Source organism: Rhea pennata, chromosome 8 (genome assembly GCF_028389875.1).
Source record: "Rhea pennata isolate bPtePen1 chromosome 8, bPtePen1.pri, whole genome shotgun sequence".
NCBI lineage: Eukaryota > Metazoa > Chordata > Aves > Rheiformes > Rheidae > Rhea > Rhea pennata.
This window is the reverse complement of record NC_084670.1, coordinates 9,253,249-9,279,644: the sequence shown is the minus strand read 5'-3', so window position 1 is coordinate 9,279,644 and position 26,396 is coordinate 9,253,249. Positions and strand designations below refer to the sequence as shown.

At 38.2% G+C, this 26,396-nt stretch overlaps 1 protein-coding gene across 1 annotated transcript in view; it reads right to left on the bottom strand.

Moving 5' to 3' along the window:
* The window catches only part of SPATA6 (spermatogenesis associated 6), a 42,312-nt gene extending 16,120 nt beyond the window's left edge, over positions 1-26,192 (bottom strand). The window contains exons 1-10 of the mRNA XM_062581237.1: positions 26,046-26,192; positions 20,589-20,726; positions 18,943-18,991; positions 17,976-18,017; positions 16,480-16,604; positions 11,012-11,092; positions 8,278-8,556; positions 5,189-5,276; positions 3,437-3,477; positions 1,348-1,526 (exon numbers count right to left, since the gene is read on the bottom strand). Coding sequence (XP_062437221.1) covers positions 1,348-1,526; positions 3,437-3,477; positions 5,189-5,276; positions 8,278-8,556; positions 11,012-11,092; positions 16,480-16,604; positions 17,976-18,017; positions 18,943-18,991; positions 20,589-20,726; positions 26,046-26,093 — 1,070 coding nt within the window. The 5' untranslated portion in view covers positions 26,094-26,192. The remainder of the gene's footprint in view (positions 1-1,347; positions 1,527-3,436; positions 3,478-5,188; positions 5,277-8,277; positions 8,557-11,011; positions 11,093-16,479; positions 16,605-17,975; positions 18,018-18,942; positions 18,992-20,588; positions 20,727-26,045) is intronic.
* Positions 26,193-26,396: the final 204 nt, after the last annotated feature.

The following is a 26,396-nucleotide window of genomic DNA, read 5'->3' as shown; positions in this document are numbered from 1 at the left end:
ACAAGAAATATTATTACACAGAATAACAAGCAAGTATGTTTTCAAGCAGAGAAAGATGTTAAAAGAAACAGTAACTTGATTTTTATGAGTATTAAAAATTTAGTCCCTACCTGCAATCTATCATTTTTCTTTTTGAACTAAGATAATTTTTCTATTTTGAAAAAGAAGCTACACCTTAGGCTGTGCCTATGCTATAAAATGTGCCTTGCAAGCTTTCACTAACTGGGCTACCAGTGGCATCGAGGAGGAAAGTGCCTAGAACGTGCATGAACTAGCCACCACAGCACATCTCCAAGGAAGGCCTCAGAGACACATTTCAGTACTTAGGGCAGGCCATCAGTTTGATGCTCATCTTCTCGCAATTATGTTAGGTATCTGGTTATTCAGGTCCAGTTTTGTACTCAAAGTTTAAACCTTTCTAATCCCAGAAAGCCCTCTAGAAACTAACTGAACTGAATGTACAGTAGGAGCATTGTGCACCAAAGACACATTCTACTCACCAAGAGGTAGGGAATACTCTCTCTCCCTGGAGGGCTGGAGGACTTTGGCATGGAAGATCTGTTTCTTCTTTTGACATTTCTTCCATCCCACCCCCATGAGACACTGGAACCGCTAGGCTTGCTCAAAGTATTAGCCCACGGATTGAAATCCATTGAACTAAGGGATATTAGATGCTGTCCTCATCCCAACCCCATTGGGATCAGTGGAGGACTACTGAAAAAAGAAATCTAAATATAATAATTAATGTAAGCAGAATTCCTGTGGGGGCCCACACTTCAACTGAAAAATTTCTTAAGATGCCTATAAAGTAAAGAGATTGAAAAATGATACATTGATGAGATTAAAGCTAGTCCAAACATGGTACACACTCCAATCACACATTCGACCACAGCATAGCCACTAATACATGCTTATAAACACTACGCTGAACAATAGTCAGGTGGAAAAAAGGTATATATATGTTTATCTATCTACACTTACACTCCCGATATTTTAATCCCTTCTGACAGAGGAACTTATCTATTTAATAGTCTCTATTTTAAACATGTGATGGGCATGAGGTGCTTGAAATTTGGGGCTTCATTGTTTCAAAGAGAGTTAGCAACACAGATGTCAAACATTCTTTTCATTGTCATATTATTTGGATTTCATTCATTAAGTAGAGAGGTGATCAAAAACACAGCTCCTGAGGACAAGTTAAACGACAGGACAGTTGTTCAGGAAAAAATCTCATTTTCTTCAGCCTGCATGCCTCTAAACATACAACCTAGAGCCATGCAAATACTACTACTATCTGCTCTCATTAATTAGTCCAGAATTTCACACAGAACAAAAACAAGTCATTACCTTTCCCTTAGAGAAGATCGACTTAGCACAGAGCTTAAGGAATGTTTATGAAATGCTGAAGGCGCTGCACACAATAAAGAACCAGCAGAACTGGACTGTTTGTTCAGTGGACCCGAGATGACATGCTCACTACGTACATCAGAAGAACTATCAAAGTCTTTTCCATGAGTAGATTTTACCTGTAAAAAAAGTAAGTCTTGCTAAAGTTTATTATGCATATTAAGATGCATACTTTACAGGTTTTATTTTTGTAAATCAAAAGGATACAGGTCACCCGTAAATATCTGTCTACTGAGGAATAATATGGACCCTGATTTCTCAGGAGAGTCCTAGTCTAAAACTACAGAAATTATTTCTGGCCCCAAGAATTCAATTAACAAGTGTTAAAGAAAGAGCTTTATTAGTATCTAACACACCATCTTACGGCAAAGTCTAGCGTAACAGCCCTTTTATTGCCTTTTTTGCCTGCACAGTTTAAAGGTTCACCACTTCTAGGACCCTCAAAGATTCAGAATGATACCTGAAAGTCTACACAACACACACCTCAGACCTCTCCTCAGCTTAGGAACCCTTGTCCTTAGACTTCTGTTTCTCATCATCTGCCCTTCTTCCAGGCAAAACTCAGGGCCATCTATTCATTTTCTACTTACTCTTTACTGTACTAGGTTTCCATTTTTCCTCCTTTCACAGATCCTCTTAACCTGTACCATTGAAATGTCTCCATGGGTTATCTCATTCTACCCAGGAGGGGGACTTTGACAGCAACCATTTCCCAAAGCCAGGGAACCAAATGAGGATGTTTATTAACTCTTTCCAGGCTGCAGCCATACAGGGCAAATACACCCCATCACAATTTTTTAAAAGGTATCTGATGTTAGTTAGACAATTAAAGATCACTCAAACATAATCATGTCAATTAACATCATAATCTGATGATTAGACAAACTTTGACAAAAGCTAGTGAAAATATAAGTTGTTTATTAAACTCAACAATGATTTCCCATTAACAGTTACCTTTCACTACGAACAGTTCTCAGGTCCTCTGAAACTACAATGCTAACTACATCTAGTTTAAAGCTGTATAGTATTTTGGCAACAAAAACATACATTCTTCTCTGTCTTGACTTTCTTGACAGTTGGAATTGGCAGTGCTTAGGGGCATTAGGAACATCATGAATTAATTAATCTATAGCTCAGCTATCTGCATGCTCAAAACAATAACTTCTGCTATTATCTACTTCCATATTTAGAGGGGGAAAAAGGTATTAATTAAAATAATTATTATAAAAATATTTAGCAGAAATTTTCTATTGTCTTTACAATTTCTCAGTTAAAACCACAGAACAATCCAGAGGTAGCAAAATGAAATTCACATGGTACATCAAACTGCAACCCTACATAGTAAAAATTGAGAAGCTGACAAAAATACGCTTAATTGTATCAAGGTTTATCCATTTAATTCCCCTTCCTTCCTCCTCCCTGTATCATTGCTTTTACCAATCATTAGGAAATTAAGAGGACATACATAAAACAATTAAATGTCGACAACCCCAATTTCTGCATTATTTCAGAAACACAGAAACATCTAAATTAAGAAGGAAAGAAAAAAAATGCTCAAAGGAATCTAGATATTGATCTTCAGAGCCACTCAGTGCAAAAACAGCTAAATTCTGAAAAAGCAAGCATGGGAAATAACAGAACATTGGCTTGCCATTTATATTAGTGCCACCTTACCATACTCACATGAAATAAAGTATGTTCTGAAAATGACTGGAAAAGTAACTGTAAACTGCTTTTAAAGGATCTTCTACAGCCCTGTCACAAGTCTTAATGCCAAGAAGAAGCAAGTCCTCTAACTACAGACATGAATATTTTATAGACTGTTAACTTTCACATTTGTTTGTAAATCATCAGTCAAAAGGGCTAGACTGAGTTATATCAGATTTAAAATTTCCTTGGTCTTGTTTTTGATGCTACGAAAGTTACTTCCCCAAGACAAAGGTTCAAAGACACCTACAAGGGACAATCCTTCTTACTCAGAGCTTTCCCAAAAAAATATTTGCAAACAATGGCATTGCAGGGTACTCACTTTGGCTTTCTTGGGCCTATAGCTGCCGAGAAGAGAAGGATCTGGAAAAGAAAAAAAAAAGAAATAAAGAAAAAATGAAGAAAAAAGAAAAGGCGCATCACAGAAGAAATTCAGAAGAATTTTTTTTTCCTACATTTTATGCAATCTTTTACAAAATAGCTTACCTCTCCTTCTAAATAGCACTAAGACAATTTATCACTGTTTGTTTGGCTATTCTAAGCCGCCCCAGTAATATTTTAGGACTTTCTTCACTTGAAAACAATGACTTCTTATTTAATACAATACAATGCTTACAATAAGGCATCCGTATAGGCACCATCTTCTATATAGATCTCAGTAGTACATTCTGTTAAGCTATTAACTGCTTAAAATCAATATAAAGTAAAGCTATACCAATCCTTAAAACTCTCATTTACATCAGGCTACCTTACTAATCTTTTCTGAACATATTTCCCTACTACTCCCTCTCCCTCCTGCTATCACCTCTTCATTCCCTCTGTCACCACTGTCCCACAAACATGAGTATGAAGCCAATGGAGAAACTATTAGGTCCATACTGGTTTAAGACACTTCACCCATGTCAAAATATACCTCACTGTTAGGTGACTGACAGTACATCATGTCTGGCTTCTTGATAGTTTATATCAGTCTGCACTGAACATCCTCCCTCCTATGACCCAAGATAAAATAGGTACTTTTATGCTGTATGGCAATATAAAGACACCTCTCTATTACCTACTTGCATAAAAGCAAAAAAGGACCCAGCTGCACTGCCAGTAGTAAGATCTCTGATCCTAAAAATCTATGTTTTTCAGAAGTTACAGTTAAGCCTCAAGACACAGACAAGTGACTGGTGAATCCTCTGGATATGAGCAGTAAGGTAGTTTTCAGTGTCCTAAGTATTGGTCAGAGACTACCATCTTATTTCGTAAGTACCTAACAGTATCAGGTGATAACAGATCCAGATACTACAGATTCATATATATGACTCCAAAAGGAATGTGAAACTCTGTAATAGAACTAGATGTAGCATTTAAAGAGCAAATGTAAAATAAATAATTCATAATGATTTGCTATATAGCTATTTATAAATATGAAGAGGCCCAATGGTAGTAAGGCAGAGCACATGTAACAAAAAATACTGGTAAAACTCATTAAAATCCTCATATTGCTAGATATATTAAATAAAATCAAGTTTTATGGTACTTCCTTAAATTTGGGATGCCACATCTCTTATAACACCCTCACTTACTGATACCAATGAACATTCAAGTGGATATGCAAGTACATTCTGAATGCTCACTAATAATAAGTCACTGATCGACTACTCACAAGTACTACTGAAATAATTTTGAAACTATTTTGAAACAGCAAAGCCCTGGAAAAAACCTTCAAAATGATCAATTCTGAACAAACTCTAAACCTGACCAATACATCTACAAATCAAGGTGCAGATTTGCTCCACTATGCAACTCATGAAAACAGGTAAACCAAAAACAGGGCACCTGGCTGGACTTCAGTATCTTCTGCTCCTACTTGAATATCATGCAGAAGTAGGTTCTGAGTCTCATGAGGTAAAGAAATCTCAACAACCACATTTTGCAACAGTGGGGTTGGTTACTCAACATTCTCGCTATTCCTAGGATTAAAGGATAGCTTTTTTTGCCATTATGCATGGTTTCTCAAAACATCTCCACTAAATTACTGCAGAAAATAAAAGTATTAAAGGAAAATATAGTAGAAAATACTAACCATGATTTACCTTAGACCAGGCTTCCACTGTACTTTCTCGAGGGGGACACCAGGTGTGAAGTTCAATACCAGGACTTGGTTGTTCAACCTGAAGCAAAAACGTTTTTAAAACACTCTGTATTACCCTTCTGAATTTCTATACATTTTTTATCCCTGTTTTCCTATGTAAGAACACCCCTATAAGATTATCTCCTTTCTAAAATAATTTATTCTTATTTAAATACTATCTAAAACTATTATCACAACATTTGGTTCATATGTTATGTTCACACTAGCTTTTCTATGCTTCAATAAAAATACTGCTAGAAAGGTCTAGAAAATTCTGAATGTCCTATTGTTAAGAGAAAAAAGAAATGCAGATAAGTCATGGAGAACTGGAGAGGTGCCTGAGGACTGGAAGAAAGCCAATGTCACTCCAGTCTTCAAAAAGGGCAAGAAGGAGGACCCAAGCAACTATAGGCCGGTCAGCCCCACCTCCATCCCTGGAAAGGGGATGGAACAGCTCATTCTGGATGTCATCTCCAGACATATGGAGCAAAAGAAGGTGATCAGGAGTAGCCAGCATGGATTCACCAAGGGGAAATCCTGCTTCACCAAGGCTTTTGACACTGTCTCCCATAACATCCTCCTAGATAAGCTCAGGAAGTGTAGGTTAGACGAGTGGACAGTGAGGTGGATTGAGAACTGGCTGAAAGGCAGAACTCAGAGGGTCGTCATCAGTGGGGTGGAGTCTAGTTGGAGCCTGTGGTTAGTGGCGTCCCCCAGGGCTCAGTACTGGGTCCCATCCTGTTCAACTTCGTCATCAATGACCTGGATGAGGGGACAGAGTGCCTCCTCAGCAAGTCTGCCGCTGATACCAAGCTGGGAGGAGTGGCTGACACACCTGAGGGCTGTGCTGCCATTCAGAGAGACCTGGACAGGCTGGAGAGCTGGGTGGAGAGGAACCTCCTGAGGTTCAACAAGGGCAAGTGCAGAGTCCTACACCTAGGGAAAAATAACCTGAGGCACCAGTACAGGCTGGGGGCTGACCTGCTGGAGAGCAGCTCTGCAGAGAAGGACCTGGGAGTGCTGGTGGATGAAAAATTGTCCATGAGTCAGCAATGTGCCCTTGTGGCCAAGAAGGCCAATGGTATCCTGGGCTGCATTAGGAAGAGTGTTGCCAGCAGGTGGAGGGAGATGATCTTACCTCTCTACTCAGCCCTGGTGAGGCCTCATCTCGAGTACTGTGTCCAGTTCTGGGCTCCCCAGGACAAGAAAGACATAGAGCTACTGGAGAGAGTCCAGCGTAGGGCTACAAAGATGATCAGAGGGCTGGAGCATCTGCCCTATGGGGAACAGCTGCGAGAGCTGGGCCTCTTCAGCCTGAGGAAGAGAAGACTGAGGGGGGATCTTATCAATGTCTACAAGTACCTGAAGGGAGAGCATCAAGGGGATGGGGACAAACTCTTTTCAGTTGTCCCGTGTGACAGGGCAAGAGGCAGTGGGCAGAAACCGAAGCACAGGAAGTTCTCCCTGAACTGTGAGGGGGAATGTCTTCCCTGCGAGAGTGACAGAGCACTGGACCAGGTTGCCCAGAGAGGTTGAGTTGTGGAATCTCCTTCTCTGGAGATCTTCAAGGCCTGCCTGGATGCAACCCTGTCTAACATGCTTTAGGTGATCCTGCTGAGCAGGGAGGTTGGACTAGATGATCTCCAGAGGTCCCTTCCAACCTTACTGATTCTATGATTCTATGATAATTTCTCCTTCATCTTTAATGTCTGTAATTTTTTGAACAGTTCTAGGTATCGCACATATTTACTCCAGTTAGGATCTCACCAAGTGCTGCTCTTCCTAATCAAAAAAGTAACATTCTTTATCTTTATCTTTTATCTACATTATCTTAATGTAATACAAAATCTCCAGGCCAAAACAAACCTTAGCAGTAAAGACGTACTAAAAAGAACATTCTCCAATCTAGAAAAAGCCATGACATTTGGGGTATGGTATGTTAAGATACAAGTTTATTCCTTTCTGTACAAATATAATCAAACAATCATAATCAATAATCAATGTTTAAGGATGCAGTAATTAAACTGTGAACTTCACCTATAGATCAAAAAAGAAGAATTGATTAATAAGAGTTAAAAGAAAAACTATCTGAGAGAGAGAGATAAACTGTTGGTTGATGAATGATTAATGGCTTATTAAGACTAATTTGAATTTCTAAAAGGTACCTAGCAGCAGAAGAGAACTTGGAAGAGAATTCTAGAATTTGACAAGACATTACTAATTCATTTGTACATAAACAATAAAAATAAAATAATTTGAACACCAAATTAATTAAATGCTAAATTATCTCAGTGGCTGTAATAACTGTCCAAAGTTGTGGAGAAATCATAATGTCATAGCAAATAGACAAAACAACTCCATCTCTTCCCCTACATTCAAGGTAGGATTCTTAAAATAGAGACTTAGTGCAATCATAATAAATGTTAAGAGAGAACATAAACATATATGAGAACATGATCTTCCAAGAGGCTGGGCAATTTGGTTTTTAAGTAGTAAAGCATTTAAATACACTTACTTTAAGTAAGTCCCTAATTCCAGAACAATTGTTCGCATAGGGTTAGCAACAAGTCCTTATGTAGGTGCTAAATTCAGGATGTTTATAAATCCTGAGTCAAAGCATAAGAGATGCAGCTTTTAGCAAAGATCACAGAATGCCAGTATAACAAAAGTTGAAAGAGAGGCAGTGTAAGTTTTCATAATTTGACTAGATATTTTTTTAAAGTCTTATTCAGGCACTTTTAATACTAATATCAATTACTTCCAATCTGAATTCATACACCTATTATCCTGTCTAGTACACTAGATGAAAAGAAATGGGGCCTCAGGAATTTAACCAGAGAACTCGATCTTTGTCTGTTACTAATGCTGAAAAAAGGATTTTTATTTTAGTCAGTTCCACATTTAAAACCCTATGTGGCAGACTGTTAAGGAGAGAAAAATCATTCATCTGAACTAAGAAGTGAATGAATGTTTGCAGTAATATTTAGTGAAAAAACAATGTTCTTAGCTTAAGCTGGAAGCACTTTGTAGAGAATACATACACGTCTAACTACAAATGGAGGTTTATCAGTTTCTCTTCTGAATTCAAAAGGTCCAAGGTTTAAATGGGCCAATCGTTGTCTGGCTTCTTCTGATAGCTCACACATTCGTCTTTTTGTGTACGGAGATGGAGAACGTGATTTAGAAGCTATTGTAGGCAGCTCGTAGTTCTTTGTTGCTAAGCTATGCCTGTTTTTCTCAGGTGAAAGAGTGTTTTTCTTTAGTAACCTTGTTTGCAATTTTCCATTTGGGGTTGAGTGATGTGCTGGATTCAAATTATCCTAAAGTGAAAAGAGATATTATCTGGTTTGACAGCAGGCAGAACAAAGATCACTGACAATAATGCAAACAGTGAACAAATAATTTTAACAGAAATAGATGCATGTCAGCTGCAAGTTCTCCTCACAAAGCTATAATCAAGCAGCAATTTGAAAAAAACAATGTTTTTGTAGTTTTGTCTAAAACCAAAAGGAGGTTAAAATACATACTGCTAAATGTTAGATGTTAAGGTTAAATGATGGATACTTGGCTAATTAGCTTGCTCACACAGCTCATGTACAAAGACCGCAAAAAATTAAACTGAATTTTGTCACAAATTCACTTAACACAAACCTTATCTAAAATACATGGACTGGCCATACACAGTTCAAAGTATTTTTTCTTCCATCTGTACTTTTTTTTTTTTTTTAAGATTTTTTTTTAGAGTTCTTTCCCTTTAAATAAAATAAACAAATTAAAATAGCCTATTTAGTAGTTTAAATTACATTTGGTTAGAGTTGACAAAAATTGACAAGTGTAATTACCTTCTCTGAAATGTGTATTTTCTTGGATGATAATGAATTTACTAGTTCTTTAAAAAATTATGATCAAGAAGCTGATTAGTAAAAAACTTTAAAGAATATCTTCTAAAGATCCCCCTAAATGATGCAAAAACTTGTGAGAATAAAAAGGCAAATAGCTTGATTCATACAACTGGCACTTGACATCCAAGATACGGATTTGGCAGGCAAAAACGTGTACAATCACACCATTATTGCCCCAAATACTTTTCTCTGAAATGATAATATTTTTAAATAATCATGTACAGTAGAATAAAGAAATGTGGGGGGAAAAACCACCTCACTACCTTCCCACCAGCAAAATCCACCTATGAACTAGGACTAACCTTTCTTCAAAAAAAATTAGTAACTTTTATGACCAATTTAAAATTCTGGGAAACTTTTTTTGATGCTAAAGCTTCGTTTGAAATACATTATCATTCCTTTGTAAGTCCTCACATTAAATGAACATTCAATTACTCTTCAAGCTTTATAGGTCAAGACACTCTAGATTATACAACACTTATCAGAACACTCAGTCAGTAGTATGTTTTAACTTTGAATATCACAGTATGATTAATTAGGCTTTTTGGTCAAATTTGGCCCAAATTCCCGAGTTGTAGAAGGTCAAAAAATAAATAGCAATACATTTTCTTCCCCTCAGAAACTCTTTTTCAGGCTTGAGGAAGCTGACATTACTCTGAATTGTGAATGTTGCATGCACTGCTTGGGTTCAAGAGAACACAGGAGTAAAATCAATTAAAAAATTTCCAGCTTGCCTTCTTGCCTTTCCCTCTACATCTAGCAATGAAAGAGGCTGCTGTTTTGTGTTTTGTTTCCATGAACTGAATTTGTATCTGCATTATGGAGACTGCTTGTTCATGTCACTATCCTTCTCACGCCTGTACCTGCATCAGCTGAAAACTGACCAAATTCTCTTCAAGATTAATTTCGCTTTCACAAGAAGTAGCCTGTGCTTCTGCCAGCTTCCATCAATCACAAGACTACATCTTTGCAGCAACACATGCTAAATTTGATGCACTGTTTGTAACGTATTAAATATTTTTTAGAGACATTTTATTTTAAACCAAGTTCTGAAGTCACCTTTAATGAAGCTAGTTTTTGGACAATGCTAATTTTTACTGATTTTGTTATTCTTCACTTAAGCAACTCCATATATTTCTTTTGCTAAATTTGAAAGACTCTTCCAAGTGAACTAACTTGCAACATCACAAATAGGTCCAATTCATCCAGTTCTCTTTGCAGGCATTCCTGCCTGATGACCATCCCATTTTAATGATGCTGCACTGCTACTGGTCATCACCATTTTCTAATAATCTTAGAGTGACTTTATGTGACAGCTACCAAACAAATCAACACATCAGGGTTTTCTTCTTCAAGTCTCTTCAGCTTCAGCCTTTAGCTTTGCTTGTTGCAAGAGCAGCATTTCCAGTTTAATACCAGTGAGTCTTTTCAACAGAAATCTTCATTTCCATTACTGTTACTGATATTATTATGGAAAACAATTGTATTAATTGGTTTGTTTGTGATAATGTATCTTCTCTGACTTCACCCAGCTTTCATTGTCTCATCGTAAGTATCCATAAGAAATGGTGAGACAGCATCTTCCTATCTACAAACACACTAGGGATTGACACTTCAGCTGACCACAGGACATAGCAGCTGATAATTGTTTCAGATTCAAGGAACTCTCAACATTTACTGTCATGCAGCAAGCCCACTCTTTACTCATACTTGATTAAAAATTTAATCAAGTTGTCAAGCACCCATGAAAACTGCTTTAACCACAACAAAAGAATGAGAAAAGTTTGAAGTGAGTAGCACATGCAAAAATTGGAACCAGGGCTATCAATATTAAATCTAGAAATTAAACTGCAAACAATTAAATTATGCTAACCTGTATGTGACTCCTTCCCGAGCTTAACAGACTTTCTGTAATAAGGGAGCTTGTAGAAAATCTCAATTTTGGTGCAATTCCCTAGAAGAGAGGCAATAATTGAACATCAAGCTCCAACTCAAGATAAAGGGTATCAAAGAAATAAATGTCACCTAATGTAACAAACCATTCCTAATTTTAAGCCATTTCCTTTGTTAATTTCAGCCTTTAATAAAGATAATTAGAAAAGACAGAACAGCAATGGTAAATGTCAAGATGCTAACATTTGCATTTCTGACAATTCAATTACAGATGATTATATTGCTTTCATACAACAATTAAGGTCTGACTTATTTCAATACATTTCTTTGTCAAAAACACTTCACGTTTTTTCATGCTATGTTATACAGCATCAACAAATTTGCAATCATGCTGTAGAAGTTTTATTAATGTTAACTTTACAAACTTTAAATAATTTCAATTGTGCAACCTTTTTTTTTGTAAAAACATTTGGAAAGTTAGTCACTTAGACTGCAAATAACCATTTGCTTGTAATACAAAAACGAAAAAAATAAAATCCCACACTTTCTTCCGTAATTATTAGAGCAAAGTCTGATTTCTGTGGATTGCCTCCCATGCTCTCTAACCACATCCCACTCACTCTCAACTCCCTCTTACTCCTTGGCTGGCAAAGAGTAGCACTACTCTGATTTGGAGCCAGTGGAGTCCAACCAGGCCTGCTGGCCAATCAACACAGGTGCTAATCAGCCAGTAAGTCCCTACATCTTTATATGCATAATAGTTTGCGTTGACTTGTCCAATTTTACTGCTGACAATTTTTAGGACATTTCTAGAAGCATAGCATGTTTGAGACCTTTACTTCTTGTAGCTCAGTTGGTTAGGGTGTGGTGCTGCCAACGCCAAGGTCGCGGGTTCAATCCCCATATGGGCTATGCTGAGGGTTGAACTAGATCTCCAGAGGTCCCTTCCAACCTTACCATTCTATGATTCTTCTCAAATTTGGCTAGATTTGGCCATTGTATACAAAATCTACTTGGGGGAAATGGACCAAGATATGACACACAGGCACTGTTTCCCAAAACATTCAAAAATGCATATAAAAACTAAAGATTATGTTTTATGTGAATGAATGGAGATCATCTGTATGTGCATCTTATATAGCTCTCCAGAAGCAAAGTAGGAACCAAGTGTCCCTAGGTTACTTTCTACCCTCTTCCTTCCACACACAGACAGTTTGTTGCATGTCCCTGAGTATCCATGTGCATGCGCATTTGTGCGCCTGAACGTACAAAATCACTGAGAATGGAAAAGTAGCTTTTTCCTTTTGTGACCTGACCCCTCAGTCTGAAGAATTAGGAGGCACTTTATCTACAAAAGCTACTGCTGAACCAAATTCTCTACCACCTGCCTAAACACACACTGATTTCCCATGAGGATATATGATCCAGTCCCAGGTTAGAGCATGGAAATATATGAAAATGTATGAAATGACAAAAATGCCAAGAAAGCTCAGTCATGCTAATTAACAGAGTCTAGGATTCAATCAAGTCAAGCTATGGCATATAAGAGATTTTAAAGCTGACAGTCTTTAATCAATTCATTTTTATTACCAATGAATTACCAAGTGCCATCAACAGTTTAAAAAGGAACACATCCAAATTAGTAAATCTATAAAAAGTAACAGTGGAGCACTTATTCCTCTTAAAGAGGCTGAGAATGATTACAGAAGTGTTAGAATTTTGTAGCTAAAAACCACATAAAACCACAGTTCCTTCAGAGAAATGCCTTGTGAAGAGGAAATATGGGATGGCACTTGCATTCATAGGAACGGATATATCAGAAGTAACTTACAGCCCAACATCAGAGGTGTTATTCTTTTTTCAGCAGTTCCCAAACTGAGGATTGCTGAAAGATATTCAATATAGTATTACATAAAGATTTAAATTTTGTATAACCCCAAATACATTCATAAGTGATCCTCCAGTCAGAAAGTGTTTGGAATCTACTCCTCTGCCACTGACACAGTGGTGCCTGCAGCCCTAAGCAGACTTGCTTGTCCTTCTGTATCAGTCATTAAAAAGATGTGAAATGGACATAATATTAATTTGATTATAGTAAAACTGTAAAGGCAGTTCATGTTTAGAAGATCCCAAGTTAGATAGCAAGTTTAATATGCGCTTTTAACTGTAAGGAACATGAGGAGGAGAAGCCCATAGTATTATTAAAAGTAAGTGCGTGTACAATCGAAGGTCTTCTATTGGTATGCTAATGAAAGACAGTGGAACTAAAGAGAAAACTGTTTTTAAGAAACACGCAAATACTGCATGAAGGTGGTGAATGGAGATAAGAGTATCTGTAAGAAGTCACTACTAGTCAAGGTTTAAACATATGCTGAAAGGCAAGGGTTGCACAGAAATACAGACAAGCCAGCAAAAGCCTCAGCTGGGCCACACTGGACCAGGAGAGATAACTCGAGGCATGTCTCGTATGCATATTGTGTTTGTAAGCCTCATAAGACATTTAGCCAGAGACATTATCAGCCAAGTGCCAGATTTCTGGAGGAGTTCTGATCCTCTCAACTTGGGATTCCTTCCAACTGGCAGATTAACACTGCTAATCAGACACTGCTTGTCGCTGCCTATCTGAACTCCACAACCGTAACCTTGCTGTTGCTACCTTTATTTTTTTAATAAAAGACAATTTTATTGGGAATCAAAATGCCACTGTAGCACAGCTGTCAGTTGAAAACTCAACATCTCAGCTAGCTATAAATAACTTTTTTTGTTGGAAGAATACAGCTAGACTGCCATAGAAAACATGCAAGTAATTTTGGTTCTCAAAATCTTGTTTAACACCTTCCCTTTTGTTTAGCATTTAAATACAGTGCTTGCTGCTGACAAAGCTTGCAGGAAATATTTGTCAATGAAGCTTAGGGAACACTACAAGATGGAATCATTCGAGACCATATTTACTGTGGAGGTACAGCGAAAATCCTCTCATGGCTATCCTATCTGACAACCAAAGGGAGGAGCCACAAGTTCTCAGAGCTTTTTTCCAACCCCATGAAAAACAGCTTCTACACTATTCCTCAAAATAGAGATAGCATGCCAAAATTCTCTACAAACTCTTCTGCCTTTCTAAGATAGAAAAGAGCAGCAGATGTTTCTGTAGGCCCCATTCCAGGGTAGAAATGGACTTCAGTTACAGCTTTCCTGAGGATACCGAAGCACATTTCTATCTTCCATCAGTTGATATTTTAAAGCTACTACAGTGTCATCATCCAGGTACGCATCCAAATGACTCTACTCAACATCTCACTGTCCACAAAGTATGGTACCTTTTCATTATTATAAAATACACATATTTTTGTATTAAAGAACTCAGTCCAACAAAAAAGCTTCTACAGTGGTTTTGCTTCTGCAAAGATTCCTTACTCTGAATTTACAAAAAATTTGAAAATATTTCGCTAACATCTCCTTATTTATTCCTATTTAATTATCTGTTTTCTTTCTCAGCACTAGAAAGGTACCTATACCATAAGTAATATGAAAGTAACACAAGAACAGGTATCATACTTGTTAAATTAACTTTTCTAAACACAGAGGCCATTCAAAAATAAAGGAAGTGTATGAAGCATTTGTGTAATCAATATAGCAAGTTTCAGCTTAGTGGTTCTTGTCTAATACCAGACTGACACAATTGACAGCCTGCTTATAGCAAAACATTTCAAAAACAATGAAAACTTAACAGACAACTGGAGCCCACCTCAACTAAAGGCTTATTTAAACAAAGTTCCTTCAGATTCACCCTCTGACCATTACATCACTTCCGCAGTTGAAGTTGTCACTTTGAGAGAGCAAATCTGCAACATCAAGAATTTCTTAAGGTATTTCTCTTCCTTTATTGAATCAGAGTACCACTTTGTGGGGCCTTATCAAGAAGTGCGCTGTGGAACAGCTTGGATTTAAGATCATTCTTTTTGCATGGTTTTACCTGAAAAATATTTTTGAACGTTTATGCTCCCTGAATTAGTGCATAGTATGGCTGCACCCAGAAAAAATGACAGAATGATAGGAAGGAAGGAATGAACATTAGGATACAGGGATGCAGTACTGTCACTGAAGACTGGGTACCTAGCTCCAGTAGCTTAAATCCATATAAATTATGGCCATTGTGGTCCCATCTCCTCTCCCTCTTTCTTTATGTCAGCAACAATATTCACAGGATAAGCCTTATCAAAGAGCTGCTCTGGCTGAAAAATAATGTTCTTTTCTCTCTCTCTCTCTCTTTTTTTTTTTTTTTTTTTTTTTTTTTTTTTTTTTTTTTTTTGGTAGAGATGGTTTAAGGTGCTGCAGAACCATGCACTTTGTCACTTTATTTGTTAGTACTTTTAATTGCAAGTGACAGGGCAATTTCTAGGTTGCCCTTATAGGGCAAACAGTATACCAGCTGACAGATACCAATGACCTTCACTCAACAGTCTTTCCCTGCCACCACACTTTTTTTTTTTTTTTCTTCTTCCAAATCCAATCATAGCAGACAAGGCAACTGAGTCCCTATCTTCCCAATCTAAATGTACTGCCACTCTACTTGTACAATTCAGTAAGACAAACAAACCTCTGAACACATCTTCCATATCATCATCATCATCTTCAAAGCACGTTCCCGAGTTATTCCGCTATCACCTAAGATTCAGCTGCCTTAAACACTACGAAGGGACAGTCTGAGATGAATTCATTTTCACTTAGTATATACTTGAGCCCTCATTTTCATTTAGTATACACTTGAGCCCATATCTCCAGAAAATTAACGTTAATTCATTCCACTTATTCTGTCAATTAGTGGTCATTTATCATAGCTTTTGTGAAACTGTAGAAAAGACAGTTAATGTTTAGGTGTCAATGGGCTGAACAGACCTTGAGAAACAAACTTTGGAATTCAAAATCAGCCACACAGCACTATGTCAAATTTCATTCACTCACTATTTTGGTGGTGATTCTGGACCTCAGGAGGGCCTACGGGTCAGATGGAATAATACTGTATAAAGTTGTACTGACCGTCACTGTCCTAAACAGTATGAAAAACATTCTGAAACCAAATGCTACAAAGAGAGACTGGGGAGGAGGTTACATGGTTTACCTGTTGAAAACCATCAAGTTGATACCGTATCTCCCTCTCCTCCCACTACATCCTTTCAACTACCAATTGCACCATGGCTTGAAATACAAGAGAGACATATTATAGTACTACATTCCAAAACAAGTGAAAACTTTTTCCCACTAAACACTTTCTAACAGCATTTTGAAAAAAGATTCTATCTTCACCAAAGTTCAGCCCTGGATTAGTACCTTCAACACCTGAAATGGCAAAATCTGTCAGAAGTAATCGCTTTTCATTTGAAGCAGTTCAAGGGATTTCTCCAGTGAAACACACTGTATCATAAATACAATCCACAGATATTCACTCACTGTAAAAGAAGAGGACTTCTTCATTAAAATCTCACGATCTAAACCATGGTGCCCACGAGTAAGCTTAGGGTCAGGGAACAGGAAATCTCTTGTATTTTCTTCATAAGTAGCTAGAATTTCTCCCACTAAAAAGGAAATATATACTTTAATTGGAAAATAGACAATGCCACAGAGTACAGACACAATGCACAAGATCATATTAAAACTAAGATAAATTTTGTTCTGTATAAATTAACAGCATGGCTTTACAACTCCATATCACACTGTGCAATAACCTCACCAAGTTAAATGGGACTTTGCTCAGCTGCAGAAGTGTGCAGGATTCACTGCCTATTTTACTCTTTATTGTAAAAAGTTTATAGGACAGTTAATGTAGTCTTCTTTAAGAGACATATGAGAGGTTTTCTCAAGACAATTCTTCAGTAGCTTTCCTCCTCCTCCCCTGCTCCCCATGCACAGAAGAAACGAGTAGGCTTTTCTAACAGCAACCAACCCCTTATGAAAAACTGTATTATTCTGTATTACAGAACATTCATGCTTCTTAAATTGAAAATTGGCACAGCTGTCAGAAAGAAATGCAAGATTCTCCCAACATCCTGGTTTGCTACTTTTTTTATATTCTTTAGGGGAAAAAACCAAAAGTATACTATAAATTCTTTTTTTTTTTTTTTTTGGGGGGGGGGGGGAGGGGCTACCACCGTCATTTTGTCAGCTTACATTGGGCTGTATCGCATCTATCTCCAAGCTCCCCAAAATTAAATTCCTTACCCAAGATCTTTTACTCTCCCACAACAAAAATCTGCAGTCAGTTCATTCCTTCAAGCAAACAGTCTGGTGAGTTACCTGAGAGAAGCAATCATTTCCTTGAAACTACTAAGGACCTGTAACAGAGTGCTTTTAATACTAGAGTTTCCAAATGAGTCTTCTTTCAAACTTGACTTTATTTCCAATAAAATGCAGATTTACATTATTCATGGGAACACTTGAATTTCATTAAAATAGATTTTTATAATCACACAAACCAATAACAGAAGTATGACAAATCACTATTTATTATCTTCATATATCCCAAGAGACCTGTAATACTTATAGTGAGGATAAAAGTTTTCCCAGTGGTCACCATTAAAATAGAAGGAAAAAAAGTGTGTCATTCTGAGAACAAGATTATGCACCTGAAATTTCACAGACAGCCACTCTGCAAGTGCATCGTGCTGCAGTTAATAAGTGTGCACTGGATGACTTCAGTTTATTTTTCATTTCTAAAATACTATCATTTTCCTAAGCCTGAGTAGGGTACATGTCAATATTCAGTTATTATTCTCTTTCAAGAATAAGATCTTCTTGATCTATTAACATTTTACATTCAGAAGATTATTTGTTGAAGAGCTTTACATGTTATTTGTGTGTTCGAAAAAGTGATTGCAGTATAATGGATAATGTCCTCCTGGAAATTCACCTAGTAAACTGCATAATTTATGAAAAGATTGATACAATACCTGGAGGAACGAGTTGTATTAGCTCAAGTGTGGCTGTGTCAACTAGAAAGGAAAAAAGTTTTCCTCATGAGTTAAAAATAAATTACATGAGAAGTAATTTTGATAACCAAAAAACAAGAAAAGCTACTCACCAATTTAACTCTCATAGCAATATACATAGCTACATTATCTCCAATACATCAATAGTAAAATGAAATTAAGAACAGCTTGTATAAGTACTGCAGACTAACCCATTGGCAATAGCAGTGTACAATACAGACTAAACTTGACTTAAAACTTGACAAATTTTGCATCAGATAGAAATAATCCTTTGAAAACAGCTTTTAAAGAAGATGATGCAAGCTTTACTGTTTTTTCAGATAACTCCCAGAATGAAGGAGGCATATTCCTGGAGTTTGAGCTCAGGGTCAACACTGGCTCAGCGCAATGCACTATGTTCCACATGCAGCAGCACTGTTTACAGTACGCAGACTCCATTTTTTTTTTTTTTTTAAAGAAAAAGTATAACCTGACAGAAATCAAAGTTTTATGCTCATATTATTTAAAGATTAATTGAATAAATGGTCAGATGGAGGAATCCATTAATTGTTTGGATTCAGTTAGACTTTTGCTAATTAAACCATGTGTTCCCTATCTTCTATTCTAAAGCATACAGCACAAATTTCTAGAGGCATTCTCTTAACTAACAATATTTGAGGAAAGTTATTAGAAGTCAAAAGACAGTAAGAAACTTCTGCCTGCACTCACAACAAAATTTTTATTTTGAACAGCTACTAATGCTATGGTCCTACTTATTTTGTAATACATAGCATGCTATATTGGTAACTCATTGTATTTTCAGAGACTAAGTTCCTGATAGGAAAATAAACACATACATTAATCCTTCAAAACATCTTTAGAGTCCATACGTGCAAGATATTAAGCACTAAGTGCATACAAAATAGTATACATAAAAATCAGAACCTACATTCAAGTAACTCCACAAGGTCTCCAGGATCAACTATATCAGCAAATGCCTGGTTGGGGGAGAGGAATGGAAGAAATGGAAATATAATTAAAAAAAAACCCAAAATCCCAAAAAACTCCAAATGGGCCTCTAAAAAAAACCCCACTACACAGTTATTCCTTACTTCAGATAGTTGCTAACAGTTCTATCCCCATTATGAAAAAGAAAAGAAACTGAAATTATCATTTGGTACATAATCAAGTTCATAAGAAGCTAGCAGTCCTTGTCATATGCTTCCTAGCCACTTTGGGGTTCCCTCTCTAAATTTAAGCTACGAGGTATTGAGAAGAATTGAACACATAGAGATAAAAGTATTGTTTGAGCAATTTTCGATGAGAAAGATAAATTGCTAATTGTATTAGAATTCTGAGAGATGCATAATAATTTTTTAATATATTAGTAATACTTTAAGCTTCATTTTCATGGAACTGACTATCCTTGTACAGAGCACTGTTCAGTGGAGGGGAGGGGGCAAGGGAGGAGTTGTTCTTTTTTTAATACAAATCCCATGTGATTAAGGGATTAAGGAAGGAATTTCTGTAGAGTCGCATCGGATCTTAAGCAGGTAAGACACTTCTCTCTAATTCTGCGCAAAACATCTCAGCAAGGTGCTACAGATCACTTTGCCATTCAAGGTACCAAATGTTTGAAAATACCAGAGCTCTGGTACCACACAAATATCTAGAAATATTGAAAAGCCATTTGTAAGAGGACATATATTCTCTGTTTGCTTGTTCAGCTCTATTGTAAGCAGTCAGACTCTGCTGTATTGGACTTCCCCTAAATTATACTGAAAACAGTATTCGGCACTTTTTACTTCAAGTCATTTGTGGGATGTTTATATGCCTTTAAAGAACTACATTTTTTTTCCAATTCTTCAGTGGCTGGTGGAATTATACCAGGTATACCACTGTTTGTACCTTGCCCACATCACATCATTGATGTTTGGTCAGTCTGATTTTCAAAGTGCTGGGGGATGCTTAAAGGTAAAGAACTAGAAAGGGTAAAGTATTATTATTCATAGGTAGTCAAGAAGCCAGATTATGTCTGTAAGATACTGTGTTTCATTACCCCTATGGTACTAATAATGAAGCTAGTAGGGACTCAGAATATGTGATAAACAACTATAAATTATAAGCCTAGAGTACGACCCAGGGAATTCTGGTGACAAACATTGAAAAAAGTATCTCTAAGGGAGAAAGATGTCACCAAAAAGGCTTGAGCTGCTATTTTATCTTTCTGCTGAATTGAGTTGAATCTCCTGAATCTAATATTCTTTGTTTTTCACCTTGCCATAATTTTAAGAACAACAACATTTAGTTCCTTCCAAGCTAGGAAAACTGATACTGAAAAAGAATCATTCATAGGAGAAAGGACAAAGACCAAAAAAAAGTCTCATTATATATTACATTCTTCAGCATTTATATTGCTTAAGTCACTGTGTGGGTAATACAGGCACACACCTTTGTGCTGAAGAGAAGCAGAAGGAGTTACAATACTTTGCCATCTTCAATGTGATCACTTGCTTTGGGGAATTTTGCACTAGGTTTATGTGGAGTTTGGGATGGGTTTTGTTTGCCTCATATCAGCACTTGACATTATCTTACCTTTTCAAATACTAGTTTTTCTTCAAAAAGCAGTGGAAATGCTGCAGGAACACATAGAGTTTTTTTGTATTGCCCAAATACAGACACACTGAGATAGAGCTCCTCTTTGTTTTTCAACAGCACTCCGGGGCAAGTTATCTGGAAGAGTAACACATTCATTAAACAAACTAAACTTCAGTTATAGAAGTAATGGCTTTTTTCAGGATAAGAATGAAATGGTCAAGGCAGAAATGGTTGAATACTAAGAATTAGATGATAACAGATCAGAGTGAAAATACTTCTTTTCTAAAGCAATTCTATTTGTGCAGTCTGACCAGGAAATCTAATCAACATTTCAAAATAACTAGGACCAAATTGTTCTTACTGCAAGTACAATTATTCTGTTGTATTCAACCAAAACTGAAACAGGTATCCTAATCCCTGGTTAGGACAGTTAAAAATACGCACTAACTATCTTAGAGATAATCATAAGAAACAGATTCTATACAAACAGTTTACTCAGTATGTCAACACAAAAACCTGTCCAAATCTTAGCCTACTCAAAGAGAATAATACGTTAGTAAATGCACATGCTTGGATATTATACTCTATCTAGCTACCAAGAAAGGGAATGTTTATCCAGAAATAAAATCATAGGATTTTATTAACTTTCCTCTTTAACACGTAAAAAGGAAAGAATAAGCAGGTGTTGTTCACTTACTATCAGACACATGCCATATAAGTTTTAATCTGAGAATTCTGGCTACCTTGGATGGTACTAAAGGCAGGGAGGGTTTCTCATTAGGCTACCAGATATTGCTGCTGCCCTCTCAACTTTCCCTCTCTGGCCAATTCTTATTCTTTGAGTAATAAGAAGCTGGTATGATTTTAAAGCCCTGATGAACATCACACATCTCACTTGTGCTTTCACTGTAAGGTCATACACAAATCATTCCAAAATTATGTTATTTTCCCCAAGTCACATGGTTTTGTTCTATTAACCAGCCAGGGAATTGTCACCTTTTCACTTAAGTTCTATTCTACTGCTCACTTTTTATCACAGTATAATAAATATGAGGTTGTCTCTTCCAACATAAGGTTGCAGGAGAAACAGTGTTTAGACTATCAATTGCCAGATAGAAAGACAAAGGAGCAGACTGACAAGAATTAAAGTAAGTGCTTTGGTTACAGTCTCCTACTCCCAAATGAACATTTTACTTGAAAAATATTTACCGGATCTAAAACAAGGCTATACAAACAGCAGAAAAATGTAAGTAAAAGAAATGATAAACGTAGTGTATCTACAGTATAAGCTTAAAAATAATGTTACTAAACGGAGAGTGAGGAGAGGGAGGAGAGGGAGGGGAGGGAGGAAGAATCGCTCTCTTTGTAAACGCAGGCTTCAAATCTGGAAGAAAAGTGCCAGAATAGTAGATAGCCAAATTGAAAAAGACTAGTAGGTCAGTAAACAGCTTGAATGACACTCACACAGTTGCAAGTGTAAATAGCAGCAAGCAAGAGAGACAGATTTCATCCACATAAGGCAAGATCCCTTAACTAGAAACTAGTCCTATTAGGTTAGTTCTGAATTTCCTCCTTGACATTTTTGTAGAATTTACAATCCTTGTTCATTTGGGCTTTGTACCTTTTGTCTTGGTGGAGGCAACCAGTATTTGCCTATTAATTGAGATGAAAAGCGAGGGGTTAGAAGACATCGCAGAAGGCAACCATGCAAACAACAGTTAAGTGACATTCATTCTGGGCTATCCTGTAAAAGGAACAAAGATCTTCCAAATCAATGTGCAGGGCAAGACGCAGGTGTGGAAGCATGTACTTGTACTACCTGGAGATGAACATCGCACTTCATTGCCTGTTACACTAAATGTTCATGTAACTTTAAGCCATCTCCAAAAAATTAATGAGAAATATGTATATCTGTGGGTTTTTTTTTTTTTGTTCTTTAATTGTGATTCATGGAGCTGCATAAGACTTAGAAGATAAACTGAAGCTTTTATCTGACTGCAAACTGCTCAGGCACTTTAAAAATTGTAATCTATAGATCAGCTCAGGAAGAAGAACATCACTGCTGCAATTAATTGATCTCAAAACCAACCAGGGGGACTATTCTTGAAGATAAACAGCTAAGATAGCATTATCCTGGACTCCTCTGCCAAGATTCTCAGAAGGATGGAAACACATAGCAGACCGATTTTGGGACATCACAAATGGCCAAAAAGGAATCACAGAATTCATCTCCTGGAAAGAAACAGAATCCTATTGACCTCCAATTCTACGTGGCATTCAGCATTTGATTTTAACAGTCAGTCCTAAAATTGTAGCATGCATACGTCATCGATGAAAAAGGCAAGCCTTGAAAAATCCCTTCAATGACCCATTATTACCAAAACAGGAAGAGTTCTGTTCCTAGGGCAATGGACAGCATTAACCTCTGCGGAGTGCAAGCTTCCTGAAAGAACAGCACTTTGGACTTAATGTTACAAAAGTGATCTTCTCAATGTAAAGAGATGTTATTTTAGCCTCCTTACCTGGCAGTAATCCACAATACCATTAATTCATTTTAGGGCTTAAAGCTTTCCCTACCTTCACTGTCACAGTTGTGAATTCTCCAAGCAGCAATAACATGAAGAATAACGTGATTTCATTCTGTTGCTATATAAGCAATCTAATACCAGCAGCAGAGGTAGGCACCAAAATTAGTCTCAAAAACAAATAACAATAAAATCTCGGTCTGAGCAATCACAAGTTACTCAATTTAAATTAATGGTAGGATAAAGAAAATAAAGCTTGTAACTAAGGTTTTAAATTTTGAAAGAGCAGCCTTTCAGAAATCAAGAAAACTAGCAGTGAAATAAAAAGTAAAGAGCTCACAGAGTCAGATAGGAGAAGACCTTGGAATTTTGTTAAGTCAAAGGAGCAAAACCAATCTGGAACATGTATCCTAAGCAATGGAAAACTTAAGAGCACAGAACTTCCAAAACAAGTGGATGGATTTCAGACAAGGTTTAGAAACAAGCAGAGCACTGAAAAACAAAAGGAGTCGGTTCTGAGAAATCCAAGACTTTAGTGACTGGGACTTTAGTCACAAATAAAGAAAACAGGAGAATACAAGTGGGAGTATTATAAACCAACAAGGATGTCAAAATTAACCAATCTGGCCTACACACAACTGAATGAAAGTATGGAAATGGAAATTACCCAGTATGTCAGGCCTAAACCAAGGAGCCAGAGTGAAGCTGCATCATCTTCAGCCCAGGTTCTGAAACAGCGTAGTTTCTCTTGATGGATCTCATACATCATTAAAATCTATGTACGAAGACAAGGATAATACCATTTGACTAGAGAATGACAAATGCAGGGCCCATGTCAGGTGTAAAAAAGGATCTGAAAAATTATAATCTCATCAATCAGAATTTTTTAAACATGCAAAATATGGCAAGTAAAGAATAATAATGAATATGGAGGAAATCATGACTAGAAAAAAAACCTCCAGCAGTGTGTGTTTACTAAAAATAGATCAGTCAAGTACAACCTGACATTTTCTTGAAAGCCTATTTTCTGAGCAAAAAAATACCTAATTTATCTGGACATCAGTAACATCATATGGTGCCACATGGGAAGTTATTACTTATGATGCAGAAGATGGGAATTAGTAATAAAGTCCTAGGTGGTTGAAAACTAGCTAAAGGACAGCATCAGTAATGTGCTAAAACGGGAAGCATCAAGTTGAGGGACGCTATTAAAAAAGTTTCTCTACCTATCCTGGGACCCATCTCATTTTTTAATGACCTTGGCACAAAAAGTCAGTGCGCTCAGGAAATTTGCCAATTAAAATTCAGAAATCATCAGAGGCGGAAAAAATAAGATACAGAAAGAATAGTTCGGGGGACCACGATAATAGAAATGAGATACACCTGCTGTGTAATACCAACAGTTCAGCTTTTACTGGAGGGCTCACTTGTCAAATCCAGCTAAGGAGGAAGAAATGAGTGTGTTAATACATGCCAGCATAACCACAGTGAAGCTGTGAAGAGACTAATACTAGGATATATAGGATGAATTTTGGATTTCTCTTCCTGACATCATCTAAGACAACAGTGAGACCCCATTTGGAATGCTGAATAGAGTTCTGAACCTGATCAATGCAAATTCAAAGTGGAAGAGCAGCATCCATGCCTAAGATGATCAGAAGACTACCGAGGATATCATACAACATACGATTAAAAGAATCAGGTCTCTTTTAGCTCACAGAGATGAACTGTGGAATGACAGAACTGCTGCCCATAAAACTACATCAAGAGAGCAAACACTAGGGAGGAAAAAAAAATTATGCGAGTGAAAGAAAAGTGTTGACATAGGTGTAAAAGGAGGGTATCAGCTAGCCAGAAGGAATTTTAGACTGGAAAGTTTTCAAACCATCACAGGAGTGAAATGCTAAAGTAGGTTCCAATGGAAAAAAAATCTTAAGTGATTAAAAAAACAGATTAAATACACTCATAAATACAAAAGGGTTATCTGACAGAAATTATATGGTACAGCAGGGACATGACTGAATGACCCACATTCTAAACAGGGCACTTATCAAAGTGCTGGAGATTGCCTACTTTATCCCTTTCTACCGCTATTTGCGGCTTTGAGAGCAGGCTGAATAGCAGATACTGCACAACTGAGGAAGCCTGACAGTCGGGGGATCCCTTTTCTGTGCTATCTCCTGGCACATGAAGGACTCATAGGAGCAGAAATGGAGGAATAAAGCACATATGCTCTTTTCCTGGGCTAAGAAGGCCTTTGTGTTATGCAAACACCAGCTGCTGAGATAGCAGAAAGACACTGTTAGGGTGATAACCTCTCTATCTACAGACAGAAATTCACAGGAGTATTTTAGAGCAGCCAAGCAGTGACAGTGCGTTACCTTTCTCAAGTAATTCTCAACAAATCTGAGAAGTACCTAGTCTTAGTTTACTCCACCTTTGTGTCCTAGACACGCAAAACATCACAAAGCGCACACCGAACTGCCTGAACACGATTAACGTGAAAACCTCCCGACAGCAGCGCCCTGGGCCCGCACGGGGCGCAGAGGGGCCCATGGCCCGCACAAGCCGCTGTGTGTCAGGACGCCTCGTTTCCCAGCGGGAGCTCTTCCCAAGCAGCACAACGGGAGCTGCGAGGGCAGGCACAGGCTGCTGCCCCCAGGCGCGGGTAAGTCCAGAGGCTGTGAGCGAAGGCACGGCAGGAAGGGGAAACGCTGGCGAGGTCGAGCCGGCGGGACCGACCCCAACCAGGCCGCAGAGCCGGCCGCGCTGCCCGCTAAAGGGGCGGGGGAGGCGCCCCCGGGGGCGGCGGCGCAGGGCGGCGCCGGAAGTCGGGCCCGCGCCAGGCCGCGCACCGGCCCCGCGCCGCGCCTTCGCCTCCGGCCGGGGGCAGCGGGAGGACGGCGGGTGCCGCGGCCCAGGCACTCACCGAGCGGATCTCCAGCTGCAGGACGCAGAGCAGCGCCTTCCGCGGCATGGAGGGGCGAGGGGAAGGGGGGGAGTGGGCGGCCGCGGCCTCCACCGCCGCGGCCTGCACCGCCTCGGCCGCGCCGCGGGCCCCGACGCCGTCGCCACGGCAACCGGAGCGCTTCCGGCGGCGGGGGCGGGGCCGCCCCGTCCGGACCCCCCCCGACGCGCATGCGCACACCCCCCTTTCTCTGGCTGGTCCCCGGGGGTGGGGAGAAAGGGCCGGCGGGGGGCGGGGCTGCGCCGCAGCGCTCCTGCCCTTTCCCACAATGCCTTGTGCCTTCAGCCTGCCTCGCTCCCACAATGCCGTGCG